The sequence below is a fragment of the Myiozetetes cayanensis genome, unplaced genomic scaffold (genome assembly GCF_022539395.1).
Source record: "Myiozetetes cayanensis isolate MyiCay16 unplaced genomic scaffold, myiCay2020 scf4, whole genome shotgun sequence".
Lineage (NCBI taxonomy): Eukaryota > Metazoa > Chordata > Aves > Passeriformes > Tyrannidae > Myiozetetes > Myiozetetes cayanensis.
In genome coordinates this window covers 51,320,474-51,344,596 of record NW_026087631.1, presented here as the reverse complement: position 1 = coordinate 51,344,596, position 24,123 = coordinate 51,320,474, and the positions used below count along the sequence as shown (strand labels likewise).

The 24,123-nt window shown below is 37.3% G+C and overlaps 1 protein-coding gene across 3 annotated transcripts in view; it reads left to right on the top strand.

Annotated features, from left to right (window-relative positions):
• The window catches only part of IQGAP2 (IQ motif containing GTPase activating protein 2), a 128,216-nt gene extending 107,265 nt beyond the window's left edge, over nucleotides 1-20,951 (top strand). For all 3 annotated transcript variants that reach the window (XM_050328752.1, XM_050328751.1, XM_050328750.1), the window contains 18 exons: nucleotides 340-411; nucleotides 577-646; nucleotides 966-1,174; nucleotides 1,878-2,027; nucleotides 2,819-2,982; nucleotides 3,613-3,837; nucleotides 4,435-4,575; nucleotides 4,922-5,006; nucleotides 6,535-6,767; nucleotides 8,779-8,911; nucleotides 10,355-10,457; nucleotides 11,362-11,503; nucleotides 14,996-15,083; nucleotides 15,928-16,140; nucleotides 17,440-17,600; nucleotides 18,432-18,575; nucleotides 19,448-19,556; nucleotides 20,023-20,951. In XM_050328752.1, the coding sequence (XP_050184709.1) occupies nucleotides 340-411; nucleotides 577-646; nucleotides 966-1,174; nucleotides 1,878-2,027; nucleotides 2,819-2,982; nucleotides 3,613-3,837; nucleotides 4,435-4,575; nucleotides 4,922-5,006; nucleotides 6,535-6,767; nucleotides 8,779-8,911; nucleotides 10,355-10,457; nucleotides 11,362-11,503; nucleotides 14,996-15,083; nucleotides 15,928-16,140; nucleotides 17,440-17,600; nucleotides 18,432-18,575; nucleotides 19,448-19,556; nucleotides 20,023-20,136 (2,556 nt within the window). In that variant the 3' untranslated portion in view covers nucleotides 20,137-20,951. The remainder of the gene's footprint in view (nucleotides 1-339; nucleotides 412-576; nucleotides 647-965; nucleotides 1,175-1,877; nucleotides 2,028-2,818; nucleotides 2,983-3,612; nucleotides 3,838-4,434; nucleotides 4,576-4,921; nucleotides 5,007-6,534; nucleotides 6,768-8,778; nucleotides 8,912-10,354; nucleotides 10,458-11,361; nucleotides 11,504-14,995; nucleotides 15,084-15,927; nucleotides 16,141-17,439; nucleotides 17,601-18,431; nucleotides 18,576-19,447; nucleotides 19,557-20,022) is intronic.
• Nucleotides 20,952-24,123: the final 3,172 nt, after the last annotated feature.

Genomic DNA, 24,123 nt, shown 5'->3' with positions numbered 1-24,123 from the left:
GGACTGTCATGATTAGATTGTAGATCATGAATGGAATATCATGAGAAGATGTCCTGTTTCTGAGAGAGACTGGTTTAGAACTGAGAGCTGAGATTTAAAGGTAGAAATTACTTCCAAAGCTAGTGCTGCACACAGGTGGTAGAACCTTGAACTCAACTTGCTATTTCACTGGGAACCCCTTAATCTGGACACTGGCCAGTAGGACCCTCGTGGTACAATCATCTATGGGCACAAACATGCAAGAACAGCATGCCTGCAGGAGTAGACATTCAGAAGCAAATTTAAAACACACACACACAAGTTTGTGCAGTGTCCTTTAAGTTTTTATTTAATTTTCAGATTCAGTCATGGGTCAAAATGTGGCTAGCAAGGAGAGCTTACAGGAAACGTCTGCAATACTTCAAAGATCATGTAAGTCCTTTTTCTCCATTTTGAACATGAAGCAATGAAATAAGGAAATACAACTGCACAAGCAGTTTTTGGCGAGTCAGGAAACAGAATGCAGGTTTTGCAGTATGTTTCTGAGCAGAATTGTGTCATAACTAGATCCTTTTGTGTAATCTCATTCCTTTTCAGAATGACCAAATTGTGAAGATACAAGCATTTCTCAGAGCAAACAAAGCCAGGGAGGACTACAGAACACTAAGTAAGTGGTAACAGTTCAATGTTTTGTATTTGGGGACAAGTATGTTACTGTGTTCAGTCTTTTTTTTTAACTGTCACATAGGATTTCTCAGTCTCCTATTCAACTTCAAAATCAGGTGAAAGTGTTTGTAAACCAGTTGTTCTACAGCTGAAACTATTCTGCATAGCTGTATTTACTATAAAGTATGACAAAAATATTGCTCACTGGCATAAACATCTCTCTGCAGTTCAGAATTTTTCTGCATAGTGATAAGCTTCCTGAGGGTTTTAGGGGTGTTCAGTATTATGTAAACTAACAAGTCTATTTTCTTCAACTATAGTTGGTGCTGAAAATCCACCCTTGACTGTTCTGCGCAAATTTGCCTACCTCTTGGACCAAAGTGACCTAGACTTTCAAGAAGAACTAGAAGTAACAAGGTTAAGGGAAGAAGTGGTTACAAAAATTCGATCCAATCAACAGTTGGAGAAGGATTTGAACTTAATGGATATAAAGATTGGATTGCTTGTGAAAAACAGAATCACTCTTCAGGTCAGCAGGCTCTGTTTAGGCTCCCTTGGTAGCATGCACTGAGCACTTCTACGTGTTGAGAGAGCTCAGGGTCACACAAGCACAGCACAGTTGAGGCTGGAAGGGACCTCTGGAGTTCATCTGGTCCAACCCCCTTGCTCAAGCAGGAGCACCTAGAACAGGTTGCCCAGGACCATGTCCAGATGGCTTTTGAATATCTCCAACACTGGGACTCCACAACTTCTCTGAGCAACCTGTGCCAATGCTCAGGAGCTCAATTAGTTAAAACACTCCCAGTAAATTAAGCACTTTCTTCACTTGTTTCTGTCTTGTGCTAGATGTTCTGTTGTCTTGACCTGCATGTCACTGTGTTTTGCTAGTTGTGCACAATGGTGATTAGTTGGCAGATTTAAAATCTTTTTTATTTTCTGTGGTAGAATAGAGCAGACTTCTGATCATATTGAGAAGCTTGTTCAATGTTAATAAATCATGAATGAGTCTGTACAGGAGATCAGGTCCCCATTGTTGGCAAGCCATATTGGTGACAAGATAAAGATGTTCAGGAAACTGGTTAGTGAATAGAGCAGCAAAATATACAAAGTTGCTAATTAGGGCCCTTGAAGTAATTCCATATTTAACACAGTTGGGGAAACACTCATTTTTCCAATTTGCCTGTTTTGTGAATATATAATCTAGATTTTTTTTTATTATCATCTCTCTGCAGGATGTGGTACTGCACAGTAAGAAACTTAACAAGAAGAGCAAAAGTCAGCTGGAGGAGATGGTTATGGTAGACAAACAGGGTATCAAAGGTTTGAGTAAAGAGAGAAGAAAAAAACTGGAGGCTTATCAACATTTGTTCTACCTTCTACAGGTAAATTTTAATGCAAAAATTAAATTTGGCAGCAAATATTTAAAGAAAAACTAGAAATATACTGCTTGGGTTTTTTTAATGATTGTAGTAGTGCTTATGAAAATACTTCAAATAATTTGCAGACTTCAGTAAACACTATGATCAACTTCTAATATTTCCTGTAATCAAGAAAATCCTTGCTGTCTTTAAAACATGCAATAAATATGGCTGGTTTTTGACTGAGTATAACTTTAGTCTGTGCTGAAGTTAAAGAGGAATGTTTTCCTCCATGTATCTTTTAGTCCACGTAAATTACTGTCACTATTACCGTGCATTATATGTGGTGGAAAGGAAGTTGTCTGCAATGTAGCTGACAGCATATAATGTATTTGTTCTTGTGCTCTTTTTGTCTTACCTCACTGACATTTTCCTAGAAGAATTTTTGATCCTCCCAGGGCAGATGCCTTCTAAGTCTAAAGCAGACATGTAGTATGCCATGTTTTTTTAGTTGATAGCCATTGCCATTTGGTAAAATATCAATGCCATTGGATACATAGACTTGATGCATAGAGATACTATCCAGAGACTGTAAATTAAATCCTTAATAGTGCTTCTCACAAATCTTTGATTGTGCAGTATGCAGTGTTTCTTATGCATTAGGATTTGGAGAAAAGTAAAACCTGCATGGAAAAGTCACATATACAAGAGTCAAAAGGACTGCTTTTGGTATGAACAGAAACACTGAGAGCTGCCCTTCAGGTGGGGGTAGTTTGTCCTGACAACAGTATGCAAGTCATTTGTTTGCTTTGTAGACTAATCCCACGTATCTGGCGAAGCTGATTTTCCAGATGCCACAAAACAAATCAACCAAGTTTATGGATACAGTCATCTTCACTCTATACAACTATGCCTCCAATCAACGAGAAGAATATTTGCTTCTCAAACTCTTCAAAACTGCTCTAGAAGAAGAAATAACGTATGTGCACTCACAAGAAAGCCTTAGTTACTTTGTGTGGTAGGCAGTTCAGTGAATGTTTCACGCCTAAAAGAAATCAGTGGTTAATATTTAAATTACCATAAAATTGCATACGTATATTTTGTTATTAGAGAAGTGTGTTTTCTGGGTAAGTGATTCTTAAATTCAAGGGATTGCCAATTATGAAACAAAACCTTTCTATGTGGACCATATTCTTGCATGAAAAAATGGCTTGAAAAAAGGTGCTAAGGCCTCTTCGATATTTAAAGGCAGAGAAAGTATTTTCAATCTTTATGTAAATTTATGTTCTATAAGTAAGGATTGGTGGCTTATCGTGAAATAATAAAATCTTATTTTATAACTTTAACAGATATTTGCTGAATAGGCATTTGGCTCTGAATCAGAGATATATAGCTGCCATTACAAAGCTACATTCCCAGAACATTGCTATAAGACACACAGAATTCAGGTGGTAGTTACTATAACCCGTTTTATATAAAAGTCTTAAGAAATAGACTGTATAAACAGGTTTCATCATAGAAATATGACAATTTTAAAAGTGTGGGGCTTGAAGATACAGACAACTGCATACCTAATTCAGAGCTGAGAACTATTCTGTTCCTAATACAGCTCTAAGGTAGACCAGATTCAGGATATCGTTACTGGAAACCCCACTGTCATTAAGATGGTCGTCAGCTTCAATCGAGGTGCTCGCGGACAGAACACTCTGCGCCAGCTCCTGGCCCCAGTGGTGAAGGAGATCATGGATGACAAGTCCCTTGTAATCAACACTAGTCCGGTGGATGTTTACAAGTCGTGGGTAAACCAGCTAGAAATGCAGACTGGTGAGGCCAGGTGAGTGAGGAGGCTGGACACATTGTACAGTATACATGAATCCCTCAGTTCTGCTTTTTTCATTCTCTCTCTGACAAATTGTGCTTGTGCCCATGCATCCCTTCCTCATCTTCTTGCAGAATAGTGAGAGATTTTTGAAAGAGGTTCTTGAAAAACAGGTACTTTAACTTGTTCTGAGCAACAAAGGGATCACTTTCCTTGTCATGACCTTCCAATTACTTAATCTTTACAAGTGTAATAGACTATGCCATGGAACGATTTATAGTCTTTTTCTCAGGTTGTGTAATATCATGTTAGTAGTGTTCCAGGTTTTGATGAGCTGTGCTGAAACTGGGAAATGGAGAGGCATGCCTTATATTGGTATTTCCCTTTTGTAATTAAAGGAAGGTACATGATGACGTGTATTGCCACCTACACAAATTTCTCACCTCCAAAAAAAGGAAGCTAATGCATCTGAGACTGTTACTTAACCAGCTTCAGCTGTATTTGTCTGACTTCTGTTTTGTTCACTGGTGGCCCTTATGGAGAAAATTAAAGAAAGTGTTTTACTCTCAAATGCATTTAGTCTCATTTTATATCTGTTTGTTTGCTTTGCAGCAAATTGCCGTATGATGTAACCACAGAACAAGCACTGACACACACAGAAGTGGTCAACAAACTGGAATCATCGATTCAGAGTTTGCGAGCAGTAACTGACAAAGTTCTCACATCCATATTCTCTTCTCTCAACATGATGCCGTAAGTGCTGAGTTAGGACTCTCCAAGCTGCAGTTCACGGGCACAGTGAACCTTCACTTGAAACTGTGATGGACATCCTTTAAATATTTTCTATGCTTTCAAAGGCTTGTGATATGTGCCTCTCAAATGACTTCCCCAGCAGAGGGAGTGGTTTCTCAACCTCTGCTTTGCTTTAGCAGCCTGGTGAACCTCTCCCTATACATGAAACTTCTTTTCCATTATCAACTCATTCTGTGTTTCAAGGGACTGGGCAAAAAACCACTAACTTAACCTGACTATAATTATTGTTTTGTGTTTCATCTAAGCCTTTCTCAATATTTTTCCTTTTCATGTGTTCTACACGTAGTTATGGAATGAGATACATAGCCAAAGTTCTGAAGAACTCACTCCATGAAAAATTCCCGGATGCAACAGAAGACGAATTATTAAAGGTAGACTTTTAAGGGCAAACTGCCAGCAGCTTATTCTTTTCATGCCAGAGTGGATTTTTATTGACACTATGCATTCTAAGGGACTTAGAACACCAGGAATTGAAGGAATGTGGCACTCCTTATTGAGTTGCAAATGGGTTGTGGAAGGGGAAAAGGGAACTGTTGTCACAAGCTAGGTAAGTTAATCTGGGTAGTCAGCAGTTCTTATGAAAGATAGTGCCCAACTTGTTTTGGAAAGTAACTGTATCTAAAAGGCTTGACTTTACATGATATTATATCTTGGGACTTAGCTTTGTACTGAGGTCCTTGCCATGAGCAATCCTTTCATTGAGAACACTGTAGTCTCTTCTTTTTTCCTTTCCCCTCAACTGAAGTTGTTACTATACTAAAAAATTGTAATTTAAATACAATGAAGAAGGTCCCTAAACTTCAAGTAGGTCATTACATTGTACTTTAGATGCCTGTAAAAGTTGTATGAATGATATTTGGTACAGACTGAAAAGTAAGGTGTGATAAGGATGGTACTTGCCCACTGGCCATTGCTACCCTAGCACAGCCATGGTGCCTTTTCAGAGGGCTTAGGGGAATTGCTCTATAAGCCTTTCAGCCAGCTGAGAGACTGACAACTCTCCCAAATTAGTGCTATTTATTTGCACTTTAGTAATGGCCAGTCTTCGCAAGCGAAGATCCGGGGAAGGTCTTTACACCTTCCAGCCTGCGCATTGGATTTTTTAGGTGAGACACAGTGTGCGCGGAACTGAGCCCACCCTTTAATCCTAAGGTTCATCTGCCGGGGCCAAGCGAGCTTGGACGGTGGCAGCGAGGTCCTTAGGACGTAGGTGGGTTGCCTTTAAGGGCTAACGAGCCCCACCTGCCCGGGAGTGGCCCTGACCGGGAATCGAACCCGGGTCTCCGCGGTGATAGCGCGGCGCCTTTACCACTAGACCACCAGGGGCTGCCGCACTTTAGTAAAGACCCTTTAAATGTATAAGCTGGAAGTTCTGCAGCTGACTACATACAAGCTAAAGCAAATTGCAAGAACGAAAAGTCCTGCCTGTTTCTGATATTGGGAGTTATTTGAAGTCACCATCTGCACAGGTTACTGTAGAATTGCTATAGAAATTGCAGGTTGGAAAACATGTTCTCTAGCTTTTTAGGGCTGCTTTGTATTCCTCGTGAGAAATAATGGGTCAGTGACTGCATTCCAGTGCTGTCAGTATCTGCAACTCTTCAGAGAATGCACCTCTGAAGCTGAACCTTGCAAAATATAGAGGAGTTGTTTAACTCCTTGCCTTGCCAGCATCAAACTGAAATGTGGTTGTAAAAGGCCACAAATGATGTTCACAGGGTTGTTGTAGGAGGCACGTCACATAAAAGACCTTTCAACTTGCCACGTAGGTAACATGTCTTAAGGATTCTTCTAGCGCCAATTCATATGGTCTAATTTAGAAGTAGAAATGACTGATTATGTTTTATGAGATGTCATTACTTTATGTAAAGGGAAAATCTCTTAATTTTTTTCTTTTAGATTGTTGGCAACCTTCTGTACTATCGCTACATGAACCCTGCCATTGTTGCTCCTGATGGTTTTGATATAATTGATATGACAGCTGGAGGCCAGATACACCCTGACCAGAGGAGGAACCTAGGCTGTGTGGCAAAAGTCCTCCAGCACGCTGCTTCTAACAAACTCTTTGAAGGAGAAAGTGAACATCTATCATCTATGAACACTTACCTCTCGCAGACCTACCAGAAGTTCAGGTATGTAAAGCCCTCACAAACACCTACACAGTAAGAACTCTCCTCTAGCGCAGGTACATGTCCTCTAGGCAAGGGGACTCCTGGTTGATAGAATTTCCTGCTCAGAGTTAAAAATGTTGAGTGATCTGACAAAGCGAAATACTTGGTGATGAGGAAGCTGGAGCAGGAGTAACAGGTTGTATTTTTGCTTGGGCATTAATTTGAGATCATATCTGCTGCCTTGTTTGCAGGAAGGCTTCCTTACTGCAAACACTGACTGTGAGAACAGAGTGAGGTAATTCATTACCCAGCAGAAATAATGTCTGCTTTGAGTTGGGAGTACAGCTGAATCTTTTGTCTGAGGAAAAAAAACTTAGTTGTCAGGAAAAAGTTGCAGGTTTTGTTTTTATTCTTTCATCTTTGAGAGATTATATACAGATTTCATTCTTTTATCTTGCACAGTCATAGAAAACTGTGTGTTTTGCTACACTCCGGGACACAAGTTCTTTGGGATTATTGCCCATCTTTTGGGGTGATTGCTATTATTACTTTGAAGTATTGTTGAATTTTGTGACAAACTTGCACTCAGAATTTCTGTCTTTAGTGTCTGCCCTTCATGAGAGCAAATGCATTGTTCGTATAATGGCTTTCCTTGAGAGATCAGCCATGAATACAAAGATACATGGTAATGAAAGAGAAAGCCTATTGCAGTTGGCCCTTTGATCACTACAAAAGGAAGAATCCCTCTCCCAATTAAACTACCTTCCTACAAAATTGAGTATCTGTATGCCTACACTCTGTACTTTAACTAAACCCTTCTTAAACACCAGTGGTGGCTACCCTCACCTACCTGTTCCCCTTCTACTCTCCCAGCACCTGCAAGTGCAGTATTAGCTATGTTAAAAGCTACTAGGCCTGCCTTTAATTACATTTTGAACTTGTGCAGGAATTTGTCCAAACCTTCCTCAGTCTTTGAGATCATCTGCATCCACAACTTCCTCCTCTAGCAATCTTTAGAAGTTTGCTACCTGTTGGTTAAAATTAAAATTTTTCTGCACTTTCATTGAATAACCCTCTGGCCCATATTTTTTGAATTTGATTAATGAGTTCTTCACACATCTCGTGCAACATCACTGTGATTTTGTTCAACTTGATTTGTACTTCTTTTTTCCTCTCTAAACTAAGGAACCCCAGTCCTTTCCTTTTTTTTTTTTTTTCTTTCTTTCTAATACTGTAAAGGTCCTCTGTACCTGAGTTAACCCATCCTCTTCGACACCACAGGGCTGGCACAATGAAGGCAGTATGGCTCCTGGAGCAGCCCTGTAGGCATCACCCAAAACCCTGTTTTTCCCAGCTACTCCAATTCAGGTCCTCTGTTTGGAAAACAAAGTGGTTCTCTGGCAGGAGAACCCTGCTGGTCCTTGGTTGTCTGTGTAAATCCCTGAAGAAGTTAGTAACTTGGAGAGACACCACTGTCATTTTAGAAGTAGGTCTCAGTTCTCCATACTCTGTATTTTTTTCTCTCAAGATTCTTATATTTTTAACCAATACTGCATTTTCTTTCCTTTTGAGCAGGTCACTTTCTATGTAACAGCAGTGTAAACATTTGTAGGCCAAATGGTAATTCTGAGCAGCTAATTCAGTAATTTCTTCTCAGCACACCTCATACTACAAAGTGTCTTCATAAAATCAGAGGGTCTTTCTGTGGAAGTCCTTTTATATGTTCTAGAGCATTAAATACAGAGTTCTCTAAGTTCTTAATATTTACCAAGTTTTCATTCCTTGTTGAAAAAGGAGGGGAAAAAAATTACCTTTAAAACAATCTTCCACCACCTATCCAGGAAAGAGAACCCTTCATCATTTGCATTGATGTGTTGCCTTCAAAAGGTTCCTTGAATCAATGAGGGTAGATTGCAGTTTATAAGAGAAATATAAATATATGTCAAAGACTTGATTGTAGCTAATTTTATAGTCGCTAAATAAAGTGAATTTATAAGGGGCAATTGTTAAAGTGTTTCTCATTTTCTCATAGGAATTTTTTTCAAGCAGCATGTGACGTTCCTGAACCAGAGGAGAAATTCAATATTGATGAATACTCAGATATGGTGACCCTTAGCAAACCTGTCATATATATCTCCATTGAAGAGATTATCAATACCCATTCAGTAAGTCATTGATGAAAATAGACTAGTCAACACACTAAAGCATACAGATTGTCAAATACTTGTAACAGTCTCTGAAGAAAGCTTAGTTTTCATTCTTCCTTTTGAGATAATTTCTTCATCTCTGAAATGTTCTGAAATTGAGCATTAGATTGCATTTTTCCTGAAAAAAAAACCCCAAAACAAACAACTGCTTCCATGCAAAAACCCTAGCTTGAGTAATAACTAGTATATAACATTTTCTGATGGGGGAAGAACATTTATGTTCTAATCTTGTGTGACATTTTTAACATATTTTAAAATACTTCCTGTCTTGGGTAAGAAAATAACACCAATCTGAAGAAGCTCCTTTGACTCTGGGAATAGAAATTGTATTTTGTGACTCTGGCATTCTGTCATATGATTTGTGAGAAGCAGATAAAAGCATCTGATTTAGAAAGATCGAAGTTGTGGCATCATGCCAGTTCTTACTGTGGGTAAAAAACAGATGAACTGCAGTCTATGGTATGACTCATTGGGGTGTAAGTTAAATGTTTACCACACATTTCTCCCAAAGCTGGGTTATTACTATCTGTTTTCTGGCTTCAGTATGTCCCCTCTGTGTGTTCCCTGCAAACCGGAAAAAAAAACCAACCCAACCAAAAACACACCCCTGAAAAAGCCCACAAACCCCACAAAGAACTTCTCACAAATATTATCAGATACAATATGGAAAAGGTAGAATATTCAACTCACAGTAGACCACATTATCAAGTAGCTTTATTCAAGTGAAAACTTATAACCAAGTCTGCTAAAAATGTTTTCTGACCTGTCTTTTGCGCTTGTTTCAATTTTTTAAGGGATAGACCTGTGACTGCATGTTTATGATCAGTGGTTATATGTAAACACTAATCTTGATCAAATATTCCTTTTAGTGAGCCTTATGTCTAGCATAACATGTCTATTACATGCAGCCATGTGCTGCATAGACAGCTTATCACTTACAAAATATACTTATTCACTGACGCTTGTAAACTACTGGAATGGATACACAGCAAGTATGTATCTATGGACGGACCACCAACACTGTCTTCCTTTGTGTGTTCAGTTAAGGATATAGGACCAAAATGCCCTTCTGGCATTTTCACACCTTACTCTGTGACTAATCTGTGATAATTAGGGCTTTGTTAGTCCTAATTGCAAATCTTATACTTCTGCTCAGCTGTGATGTTCATCATCAGTTCAGAGATGACTGCTGGAGGAGCACAGCAAGCTGTCTTACAGCAAGGGCAACTCTAAACTTGTAGTCCAGGATCAAGCACGATTCCCTGCCTTGGGAAGGTCCTTCATAATTCTGATTGTGCTAGGTCTGTGTTTTTCAGCATTTAATTTCCAGGTTTATTTTCAAGTATAAGGATACCAGGAAAGCTTTATCTAGATAATGATTTCATTTACATTTATTTATAGCTACTATTGGAACACCAGGATGCCATTGCCACTGAGACTAATGACCTGCTAAATGAACTGCTGGAAGGTCTGGGACCTGTTCCTGATATAGAGTCTTTCCTTGGTATGCTGTTTTTTCTGTCTTTATGGGTAACTTCATTCTAGGGGCAGAATTAAACAGAGGCTTGACTTAAGTACTCTTGTGTCTCTCAGAGCAATAGCTTCTGATCCTTTATTTACTAGGGAATTCTTTACTGAACACTTATTGTAATATTGGGTTACAATAAGTAACTTATTATTAAGTAAACATGTTTGGACTTTCTTCTGACTGCACTAATCACTCTACAGATTATGATGCAATTCAAAATCAAAAAATTAATAATGTTTTGAGCAGAATGATCCAGTTGTGCTTAAACTGCAGATAGGAAGCAACTGGTTTTTTTTAACAATCTGATCTTAAGACTTCCATGTGTTGGTTAGAAACTTACAAAAAGTGCATGGAGAATTCTAAAACCAGCTATTTTTTCCGTAATTATTCAAATCATGTTTTTAAAATTACACAAATTTATTATAAAGAAATGCGTGTGACTGATATTTAACTTGAATTAATCACAGAAAAATGTGAAATGTTTAGAAAGTAGCTAGGAGTCATGGAAAACACCAACTTCCAAGTTGTTAACACTGCTGCTATTCTTTCATTTCTTCATTACCACTGCATGTTAGGATAAAGGATATTGAATTGTTTGGCGTATTCTTTGAGAAGAAGAGATGTAAGTCTTTTGCACATCAATAGCCTGAAAAGAAAAGATTAGTGTCACTTTCAAAATATTGTAACTGGGTTTATAAATAGCTAGCTTATGGTTGTGATTGTGCAATGTCCAAGAAAAGACTGCTGGGAGGAATATGTGGGCTATTTAATAAACTTAGTATTTCTGATTATTTGCGTGATTTATCTAGGTACTTGTTTGCTTCATGAATTCAATCATGGGAAAGTAGGAAAACTTAAAATAAAATATGCTTCCTTTCAGGGGAAGGAGCTGTTGATCCCAATGATCCCAACAAGGAAAGCACACTGAATCAACTTGCAAAAACAGAGATATCACTGTCTCTAACAAGCAAATATGAGTTACGAGAAGGTGAAGATCAGGATCTCAAAAGCCTGATGATAAAGTAAGTTTTACTCAAACCCCTGGACTCTGACAATGCTTTTCTTTTTCTTTTCTTTTTTTTTAAGTTGCTTTGACACTGCTGCTCTGTCTAAGTGCACTCTTGAGATGCTGAGTGCACTCAGTTTTCAAAAGCTAGTTTGTATTCAGTACTACTCAAACTTTTGCAAAAGTTAGTGCAATTGTCAGTTCTTCCAGAAAATAAATATACTGCCACTTTTGGCAGTGTTTTGGAGCATGACTGCATCATTATCTAACCTGGTTAGTGTTTTTTCATGGAATTGTAAAAGCGCTCTGCTCTAAAATACCACAGGCTTGGGAAAAAAGAGATGAAAAGCTGTCTAGATTTTTAAGGGTCAAACAGTATCACACTATGCTCTCCTTCTCCTCAAAAGGAAACACTTCCCTGACATACTGACATCAGGCATTTGAAAAGGATGCAACTGTGACTTCAGCAGGGACAGTGCATCTTTCCGTCCAGGGAAAGAAAACTGTGTTTATTCTATTTGGTGAACAAATTAAGAAATGGCTACTGGGATACGCTGGGATATAAGCTACTTTATAGTAAAAAGTATTTATATGAAAGCACTTAAAATAAAATCACTGGCACCCATCTTCTGAAGTTATTTCAAGATGTTTAGAATAAGGATTGGCCTTTTCAAATTTCTGGTACAACCTGAACAAATGGGGAGAACAGGATGCTGCTCTCCTCTATTACTATGCTTATACATACCCCACATGTATGAAGGCTAGAACTTCACATTAAAGGGAAATTAAACATAAAGCTTTTACACCCTTGCAATAACTAGGAGTGTAGATATGGGCTGTAATTCAATTCTAATCTATTAAGCTGGGGTTTTTTTAAATCAGAAATCAGTAAACTGAATTTATTAGATGGCATGAAGTGTTACTTCTGAAGAAAGTTTTTAGCTAATGTTATAGTGCAATTTTTCCATAGAAGCCATAAATACGTGCCTAAAGTCTGAGGGGGAAAAAAAGTCTGTTTTTCAAATGCAAGAAAACTCTTACTATTCATTCTAAAAGAAGGAGGAGTTTTCCACTGTAATTGTGCATTTTTGATCTGCATCTTATGGTAGAACTTCTGATCTGAATCTTATAGTAGAAAACACTGAGATTTTTTGGTAACCTGTTACCTGGTGGATTCACCATCCCTGGAGGTTTTTAAGATGAGACTGGATGTGGCACTTAGTGCCATGGTCTAGTAACCATGGCAGTGTTGGATCAAGGGTTGATTTTGGAGGTCTTTTCCAACCCAGTCGATTCTATGACCAAATATAATATGGGATCTAAAGCAAAGGGATTTCAATAGCTATCAAATCAAAACTGTTCTAGTCAGTTGTTATTCCAGAGACCAAGACTTTAGAGCTGTTTCCAAGCTGGTTGTATAAAAAGGATATGCCTGCTGCTGTCCTGTCCCTTAAGGGGAAAAAAAAAAAAAAAAAAGGGAAGGAAAAAGAAAACTGTATTTTCTGTCATTTCTTCCTGTGTGTAGGAGTAAAATGCTATCCCTTAGTCGAATCTGTAAAAATATGCAAAATCAAGGCCGAAATAAATTTCTTTAATGTTCCACATTGTGTGGAAATATGTTGAAACAATAATATGGGAATTAAGAAAACAATTTTACTTCTCTATTGCATATGTGCTTTCAAGTAATATTTCTCATCTTTTGAGAAATCTGACAGAAGAATAATTAGCAACTTGTGTTAAATTGCAGCAATATCAAAACTACTGCTAGCTTTTACACAAGAGAGGTAAAAATACATGTGTTTAGCTTTCCTACCCAAGCTGCAGAGAAGACTTTTACTGCAACTGTGAAATGTTGGGCACCAGTCTAAAATTTAGGTCACAGCTGTTTCTCTTAGTATTTCTTGCTTAGATAGAAATATTGATGTATTTGCTTTCTAAATATTAAGGCTCCTGTGAAGAGATCTAAAATTTGCTGGTACCCCTGTCTAAGGGACTCGATGTAAGGTGCCTGGTCTGCATGGTTTGAGTGTGCGGATGCTGCACAGCAAGTGGCCAGAGAAGGCCCAAGATGGGTGTTTCTAGAAAACAACAGAGCTGAGCAGTTTTGGTAAGCAGGGAGAGGAAGTTCAGGGGGCAAGGAAGTGGAAATAAGCCTTGTGTCTTATCAACCATATCAGCACCTGTTTCTAAGGCAGTGCATAAAACAGTAACAGGATCCCACATATGCTAATGTAGACTGTGGTGGTGACCGCCAAAGACTTACAAAAGTTGTGCCTGGCAGAGAAAGCCAGCAACGCATTGATGTAGCCCAAATGAACCAACTCTTAGGAAATCTTCCTCGTTTGGTTTTTGTTTGTTGTTTTCTTTTATTTTGTTTCTTCGTGGCAAAGTGGAGGGATTCCAAGAGAACTTGTGAAGGAAAAATACCTTTAGCACCAGTCCTTCATAAGCTGTTGAATGGGCTAAAACTGCTCAGTGCAGTTAACAGTAGCTCTGAATGAGCTAACTAATTTTCAGGAGGTTTAGCAGCTTACTTTCTGACATGGAAGGAGCAGTGATCAAGGCTGCCTGTGTTACTTTGCCCTCTCCATGGAAGCTTGGATCACACACAAATGCTTGGTGGTTTTGGATAATGTTGCCTGTATATTAGTAAATAAATGTCCCATTTCATTGCATTCTTGAGAATTTCTTGTACTGAAAACACCAACAAAACCCCAACTGTATGTAAGTAAACTACCACTTTAAACCAAGTCATAAGGTTTTACCACAGAAATCTTGATCATATTTAGACATTTTCCTTAAAAACTTCAGCTGTGTCTTCAATTTTCTCTTCATTTTTAAGAATAATGAAGTGTATCTATAACATTGTCCTCTAAATTAATAGAATTCTGAAGCAGGATGTTCTTGGAAGTACCATGGATGAATAGGCAGCAGGAACAAGATAAATTTTTGCCAAAAAAAGAACTGGTTTATGTATCAGAGTGTAGCAGCTTCCCCTTTTCAGTAAGGAAATGCTCGTCTGTTGCTACTACAGAAATATGTGCCCTAAATGGTTTGCGTAAACACACTGCTTCAAATTTAAAGTTCCTTCAGAGTTCAGTAGTTTTGTATGCAATTCCACTCTATTCAGTAAATATGACCCTTAATGGAATCACGAGTAGCTCAGGCTTTTCAAAGATTATATTCTTATCTGCTGTTTTCTCACGATCACAATTAAAATTCACATGTGAGTTATTGCTTATATTTTTGTTAACAGTAACTGTTTTACTGTGCTAGTTTTTGAAAATAAAAGCAGGGAGGTTTGCACATATTTCTTTATTCAGATGTATGTGGAAACCAATGCTCAACACTATTAAAGGAAGCTCTGAAACATGTAAAGCTAGAAAACATAAACTTTACAAAAAATCTATAAAAAGGGGGAACTCACTTATTTTGTGATTGAAGAAATTATATGCAAAAGTGATCCAGTGGCAACTGTTTTGTAATATCCATATATCCTGTTCAAAAGGACCAAAAGACTTATTGTGGATGTGATACGAACACAACCAGGGGATACGCTCTTAGAAATACTAGAAACACCAGCCACTGCACAACAGGTAAGTGCCACACTGTGCCTGAATAGGGAGTATGTATTTTATTATAGCTTTTTGAAAGCTTTAAAAGATATCTGACAGCTTTTTCCACCACCTTATAACAATTATTTGTTGCTGCTTTTAGACTACTCAGACCTAAAATGTGAGACTTGTGACTTTTTTTTTTTTTTTTAAACTAGCTTTGGAATTGGAAACAGGAAATGAAAAATTAAGTCTTCCTGTGAGTGAGCGTGACTAGAATATTTTTGTTTTTACATTTTTTGTAAACATGTTCTTTTCTCTCCTATGTTATTATACAATCAAATAGCCAGAATAGAATCCTTCTGCTATATCTTTTTATTTTTTCCTCATGAACTTCAATATCTTAAGTTCCCTGACGTATAGTTTATTTGTTTAATCAATAAAGCAAACCTCTTCCCGTGGAATTACTGTTATCTTTGGTATGGGAATTGAGTGGGAAGAGCTCTCAGTTGAAGTTTTTCCTGTCAACATTGACAAATCGCTCCACTTCAACAATGCGCACTTTGGCTTAGTTCAGTGTGTGTAAATGTAAAGGACACCTGTGAAATCTGGACAGTCTTCCCACAATTCAGTGAAGTAACTGAGCCATCTGGCTGATTTTAAATATTTTGATTAATTGAAATACATGTCTAGGTGTTGTGATCAGTTATTTAAGGTATGTCCAAAGGCATAGTAAATGGAGAACTTTCAGAACATGTGGTAAGAGGACATAAATAAAGCCTGAACTCTGATTATTGATAATCTCCTTCGAGAATTCAACATACTTGAATGCTTAACAGTTCTCATAAGCTGGAAAATAACTGTTCTGAATTATTATTTTACCCAGGAATCTGAGAACTTGAAACTTGTAGAAAAACGGGCCATCTTAGATTCCAAAACTCCGGAGAAAATGAAGCACAGTCAGTCTATTTTTGAAGATGGGCAGCTACCAATAGAACAAAAGAAAAGAAAAATTCAGAGAAATCTCCGGATGTTGGAACAAGCAGGACTAGTGTCTTCAGCAACTAAGTACCAAGAAATTATAAATGAGATTGCTAAGGTAAATGGAACATGTTTCCCTGTGTACTGATGCTTTTTAGGCATCTAACCTAAATCCATCACAGTTAGAGATATCTAATATACATTTTTCAGGGAATACTACACTAAATGACTGAAGCATCCACATATGAAACAAATCACGTTTGCTGACAAAATAAGCGAAAGACAGTACACTCCTGCATAACTGCCTGAACTGAATAACATACAACTGTAACCTTTGTTATCCAGAATTGATATAATGCTGTTCAAATCTCTCCACTACAGTGTGTTTCAATATAGGTTTTTTATATTTTTTAAGTAATTGGAATTACTCAGTGGTGTTTCAATTAAGAAAGACTTAAATTAAAATTAAAAAGACTTTAAAAACCCCAAAATATTATCTGATTTGTATTAATACTGATCTGCTGTGGCTGGGCAGGACACAAGATTAGTGGGCTAATGCAGTACCCATCCTGGTGGTGATAATATACAGGGCCTGTTGTCAACAAAACACCAAATCTACATCCACAATCTATACTGGCTGTAAGAATCTTAGTATATTGGATTATCTTTAATTACTCATGAGTAAATTACTCATAGCTCCCATTAGTGATTTCCGTATTATAAATACGTATTTTTAAAGTTACAAATGTATTTGAATATACAGATGTGTAAATTACTCACTTAGGAATGCATGTTGCACTCTGAGGCACCATTTTAAAGCTCTGCCTGGTTCATGTGTCTGCATCTGCTTCTACATCAGGAAAAACCATTCTACATATGTATTCAGTGCCCTATTCTTTTTTATTTCTTATGTATGAGCCATTCATTTTGGTTGGGGCCATTAGGGCAATCTGAAGATTGTGATGAGCCTTAGAACTGGAAGTTCCTTTTATTTTACTCCCAACTACCTCAATTCAACCATTGTGTTCAACCTAAGCGCTAGTTTAGTAATAGCTAGTTCTTGTCTAGTAGAAGCCCAAGCTCTTATTCCTCAGGCCTCTCACTAGAAAACAGGTGCAAGGAAGCTTCCATTTTTCTCACAAAGCGCCCATCTTCCTTATGACTTCTGTGTCTGTTGGGCCCTGTAGACCCCAGCAGAGTTCAAGATAGCACCACTTGTATACATGAGTAGCAAAATGATTGCCATGTAAACTGTAGCACTCACTACAGGTACTGTGCTTGTGAGAACTAACATGACAGTTCATGCTTGCTTTCAGTAATTAAGTCAAATTCTGTAATTACAAATGTGAATGGTAATAAGCTGGTACATTTTAAAATATCAAATTAATAAAACAATTACATTAATAAACTTCTTCAGGATATCCGGAATCAAAGAAGATACAGACATCATCGAAAAGCTGAATTGGTGAAACTCCAGCAGACTTTGAATGCACTTAACTCCAAGACAGCATTTTATGAAGAACAAATTAATTATTACAACACCTATATAAAAACTTGTTTAGACAACTTAACAAGAAAGTGAGTCTTCCTGTCTTTTAATGTGTCTTCTAGTGTGTTTTATCAGGAGGGAGAGCAGGTGTTAATCGTAGTTGAAAGTTTTGATTCCAACAGATTGACAATTTACTGATTAAAAAGTTCATGTCACTGTAAGCTGAGTCAAAATTTGGAAAGTCAAGTCTTGCATTTATGTAATACTTCCTTAAAGAAAGAGGTCTGAGATGTATAGATGTTTTCAATATATTTAACTGGTGCTACATTGCAGATCCACTAGCATGCTCTGAGGTCATGAACTTTGGGAAGTAGCTTTTGGTCTTCTTCCTTCATTAAAAGGTTTGGGGTTCGTCTTTAAAATGGAAAAGAAGGAAATAAATGCCTAAAGAATTTTACTTGTCAGGTATGACGCAATTACTTGAAAGAAATCTCCCCACCAATGCCACTGATGTGTCAAAGTGAAAATATTTTACTGATGCGAACTGGAGTTTTTCCAGTGCATTCCTCATGGATCCAAAAATGAACTCTAATCACTGAGTATTTAACATTTATGTCACTGTGTGTGTACAAAGTGTTGTTTTAAAGTGATGCCTGTGGACTCTTTAGAATAAGGGTTGCATTTTATGGAATAATTTAAATATGTGCTAAAAGACATTAATTCAAAATCATGGGCAAGATGTTTTGATGTTTCACTCTGTGCTCAGAATTCCTCTAATTCTTAGATTTTTTTGAATGTTAGTTCTATTATATTAGAGAAGTTCAAGAGTGAGGGAAAGGTTAAATATAGCTAGAAAAGTAGTTGAAGTATAAAGGACCTGACAGACAAATCAAAAGCCAGTTTTCTTGTTCTCTTTCCAGAAATTCACGGAGGTCAATTAAACTAGATGGAAAAGAAGAGGTGAAGGGAAGCAAAAAACTGAAACAGACCTCAATAAAGTACACAGCTGCAAGGCTGCATGAAAAAGGTGTCATCCTAGAAATTGAAGATCTTCAAACCAATCAGTAAGTGTGGTAAAACAACTCTGACTGTTTTCTAATCAACAATCTCCTGAGGGCCTGACTTTTGATAAAAGAAATCTTCACAATTTCCTGGAGCACAGCTCGAATTACTTCAGACTTTTGCATTCAGAAGGATGATAATGTCTAATTGTCATAATTAATTTTTTCCTTTGTACCTTGCTATATACCTTGGGAAAATATTTTAAAAAGCCAGCTTTAGCACCAGCTTACATGGAACCCATGGAAGTCCAGCAGCAGACTCACTGCTAATGACCAGTTTTGTAAGCAATTCTAGTAATTATTTTTTTCATGTACTGACTAATCACTTTCATTTAACTGAGTAAACACCTAATTTTCTCCACTTCCTCACTACGGAAAGGTGGTTTAACATCCCTTTTGTATCCAGCCTTTTTGAGGCTACAGTAGTGAAAGTCTCTCATCCTTTGCACCACTCCATCTATCTTCCACATGAAAAACAGGTTTCCATTGATTTGAGGTGTTGGTTTTTTTTTTTTCTGAGTGGATTCATCAGGTAGAGGAATCCACATGGGGCAAATATATACCTCGGACATGGCAGAATAAAAGTCTGGCTGCCCTATTCCTATCCACTGGATGCTTGATCCGATTCGCCCACTGAACTTTCCACAGCTGTTTTTTCTCCTTTTGACTCTTGCAAAAGACTTGGGAGTTCTGTGTTTCATACTCCTTGTACACCAGACAGTCTCCAAGAAGACACTGTAGTAGGGATGGAGTAATTTTTTATTGACACCAACAACACTACTTGCAGTCAAAGTTCTGTGTTCTGTAGGATTTCCCCCCAAGAAACTATATGAAACTGCACAGGATATGTATTAAATTATCCTTCCTGTTTCTAGGTTTAAGAACGTGATGTTTGATATCACACCTGGAGAAGAAGTGGGTGACTTTGAAATCAAAGCAAAATTTTTAGGAGTTGAGATGGAAAAAGTGCAGCTCCATTTCCAGGTAGAGTTTGGATTTTGCTACCTTGCAATATAGTTGCTGTTGCATTTCTTGTAAACACAGACTATTTCAGAATCTTCTAAATTTGTAGTAACCAGTCAGCATAGAGCAGCAGATTAGGTGGCAACAGCTTCTGTGGGATGCTGGACATGGATTTGAGTTAATGTTTATATTGAGGCAGCTGCATGAAACCAAATGCCACATTAGTTCAGTGGCAAGCAGGAAATACCAAAAGAAAATAGAAGTATACAAGACCCAGTATTTCTTCTGGTTTGCTGTTACTGACATTTTACAATTTGGGATCTAGAGGACATGTAATCTTTTCTGTGCATATCCAATACTGCTGCTTGCAGTAGTTTACATTATGAAGGACCTGGAGTGGGAGATGTTTATCACATAAAGAGAATTTCCCCATCTTGTTGCTGTAAAGTATGGATTCAGACACTAAAGATTTTATTTCTCATTACAGGATTTGCTTCAGATGCAGTATGAAGGTGTGGCTGTAATGAAAATGTTTGATAAAGCAAAAGTGAATGTGAATCTGCTCATATTCTTGTTGAATAAGAAGTTCTATGGAAAATGAGTGTTTTCAGATATCATGGACTTCATCAATCAGTGAGAAGTCTATTCAGTATTTTTTTGCTTATAAACTTTTATTTGAAGTTTGTCGTTGGATGCTTTTTAACTTTGAACCCTCCCCTAAAACACCAAATGTTCAGAGGAATATACACAGTGCCTTTTCAGCATTGATAATGAACAGAAAACCAGGACGTTGATTCCTTTAAACAGTTCAAGATTTCATTGGTGTTGGTACTTTCAAATCAGAATATTGTTTAGGACACACAGCTTTCGTTGTATGAATTTTAAGGTAGGCAGATATGGAATTTAGTTGAATATATAAACCTCTTCCTATTGAAACATTTTAAAATTACCTCAGATATATAATATAGTTCATACTAGACTTTAAGTATTTACCAAAAGAAAACCTAATTTGTTTCTAAGGGATAGCTTGAGCAAATGTTTAGTTACATACTAAGCCTATTTTGTGGCAGTTGTCAATTGCAAAGCACACTTATTGTGCAATTCAAAAATTTTTATAGGTAATTATAAAGTGACAATAATGACTTACTTCACAAAAATGTATTTTGTGATTCATTCCTACTAAATGCACTACTGCCTCATGCAAAATGACATTTTCTACTTTCACAGCCTTTGGAGTGGTATTGGGGAAATCTGAATAGCGAACAGTTGTTCAGTTTGAAGTATTTGAATACTTAAATTGTGCCTTTTTTTTTTTGTAAGAAAATAAATGCAATAAAATCAGTATTTAGATTGGTGGTTTTTAAATATTCTCTGGAGATTGTTTTATGTAAAATAAACATTACCTAATTAAACTGCCTTAGTTCCTAAATTTCATTTAAAGAAATCATTAAAGCAGCAATCCAGATGGTAGTTGAAAGAACTTCTTTCAGTGCTTTTATAAAATTGCATCTAATTAATCCTGATTGCCCTCAGTATGTTTTGGGAAGACTGCTCATTCTTTATGCCACTGAATGTGACAATGATTTTGCTGATGAACTAGCACTTAAAGCTACAGAGCAAAAGTATGTACTGCAGGTAATGTGACAAATACATAAACCAACAGAAAATATTTCCTACTTTCACTTTTCTTGTGACAAAGATTTCAAAAGACAGACAGTGAGACATTCCAGAATGAATTGTAAAAGCAAATATGAAATAAGTATTAACACTGGTGAGGGAATAAAACAATGCAAAGTCACTGGCAGATATATAGATTACAAGTTCAGTTGACAAACTAATTGGCCTGTGGTATTATACAAGCTGAAAAAATTATTACTCTTACTGGAGATATTAATTCATGCATGGCATTAAATCTGAACACTTGACTACTTTGAAACAGCTAATATCCCTAATTAAAAGATAAAAAGCTCCTCCGTGCTTCCATTTTTCTTGTAGCTGGTTATGTACAAACTATTCTAATACAATATAAATGCTGCAGTATTGATACCATGGTTCACTTAAAATAGCTACATAGGAAGGTGAAAGTAACACTTTTACTTTCAAAGGAGATAAATTAATTGTACTTGAATATCAATTAAACTCATAATCTTTTTTCCCTTTTTATTTGCAGCAGACTTTACTAATAAATATATTTTTGACAAACTGTAGCTGTGCAAAGTCTGCACAGGTATGATGTTGATCCTAAGACCAGACTCTGTGTCCAAAGCCTGAAATTCTGCTGGTGAGAGATGCTAGAGCCCCACAGCCTTTGTGGGAGTAATTCTCTCCTGAATAAGCAATTTTGTGTAATACACTTGACACATCTAGTGCCTGCCTAGTTCTAATGCAAACAACATGACTTCCCGGTGCAGATAAGTTCAGAAAAGCCTATTTGGTCCCCAGCTAATGACATGTATGAATGATATAATCTATGTGCTAGCATTCACCTTTTCCAACCACTGGGCTTCCTGTTCTTCCTAGTACACATCAAAGAGTAATTACCGTCTAATTTCTTTGAACTCCTTTATAAGCTTTTTTCCTTAATTAACTGGTTCAATATAGGGCCTTGTCACTGAACAAATAATGAACCCTGCTAAACAGGACTGGCTACAATGATTCCTACTTAAATATAAGATTGATGGCAGTACCAAGCACCATACAAATGAGCAAACTGATTCTGTGTTCACCAGTGCTGCTGACAGCTACTAAATACAACCAAAAAGGAAAGGAGGCTGCTATAAGCTGCAACATAGGGACTTCAGCATTAGATAGGACTTGCTGAAACCAGTTTCATTCAGGAAATGATGGTGTGGAAAGACTTGCACTGCTGATTCAAATTTGGAGAAAAAAGCGAGTACACCTAAATAGGGCCTATGCGTCAGTTGTCAACACAGACAAAAGGCATCTTTCCTTGGACAACTTGTCTATTTCTGAAATTATAATAAACAATAGTCTTAGTCTGTTAGCTCTGAGGTTTGCATTATTCTATCATGTATCTTTGGAGTTGACTAAGAGTCCTTGGCAGCTACCTTAATTTATTTTGGAATTTATCCATTCTCATGGGGCTCTGAAGTTCCAAAACTATTAAGAGAATTGCAGAACAACATCCTTCTTCTTGGCCAAGCACACAGAAACACCATCACAAGCAATAGCTTTGTTCTATTTTACTTTGCACTTATCTGCTAACTTTCTTTCAACTTTTTTTTTCTTTACAGAATACAGGAGCAAAATAACAACTTTCCCTGTAACAGAAAATCCGAACTCTGACTGTCACACATAATTTCAACCTCATAACTAGATAGACAACCCTTTTCCTGGGTGACCGAATTACCCTCCGAGATACATTTCTAACCTGACTCTCTTTCAGTGGCACCTATTCACCTCTGACATGCAACATCTTTCACAAACTCTGTAAACTGATTTATCCCTTAAGAACCAATACACTAATTAAGGCTTCTTGAAATGTAAGAAAAATAAATACTGGCAACATAAGCTATTTTGAGGTCTGCTAGGATATTTACAATTACCTATTCATTTTAAGGAAGGCTGATATTTAGTTCACTTCTATTCTGGGTTTAGAAAGTTCTAAGAGTTACTTTTGGGTATGTTTATAAAGCTGTGAGACTACAGAAATGAACAAGGATAGCTTTACTTTCTCTTCCCCAATAAATAATTACCTCTGATTAAGGTATTTTCTAAACAGATGAATAGTTCACAATTAAGTAAAAGGCATTTTGTGCAGGTTCCCTAGTGTGTTCGGGATGATAGAGCTGTAGAAAGGCTGGTCAGCTGTAAAACATATTTATTACTTGTTCTACACAAAGTGAAGTCAACTTCAACACTGCTATAACTTAGCAAGTGGTAGGACTGTGAGAGTAACACCATAAATTCGTGGCCTCACAGATTCACCTTGCATAAATAATTCTGATGGTTCTTTCAACAGATTGTTTGATCAACTTGAGCAGGTTTCTGATATCCCAAGGTTCTGGTTGACAGGCCAAAGTTACCCAGTGGTTTCTGACACCACTGAACAACAGTTCTGCACGACCTCCACACTCCACCTGCAGTGACACAGGCATAGAACTTACTGGGAACCAGTACTTGTGACTAGGGGTATTTGTTTTCCATGGGTTTTATTCTCAATTAAAAGCAAAGGTCAGTGCTTCTGCAGTAATAAAGGCACTTCATACATATGAACGAGTTCTAAACAGAGTCTTCTCTCCTTTTTTAATCTTCATTGCTGTAAACAGAAGGATGTACAGTTGAGGATGAGACAGCACATCCTAGCAAACCAGAGTGTACACTTGTAAAGCTCTTAAGTATTACAGGCCTAATATATAGAAAACACTCAAACCACCAATGCAGTATTTTGAAAGAAAAAAGGCTAAATAAGAGCTGCAAAATTATCAAAGTATCTTCCTATACAGCTTCCATGTAAGTTTCAGTTCAACCACTTCAGTTCATGAGCATCTCAACAACAGCACAAATATTCTAAGGCTTGTCCATGTCACATGCCACTGGACGGGGGAGTGGAAGCACTTCCTCAGGG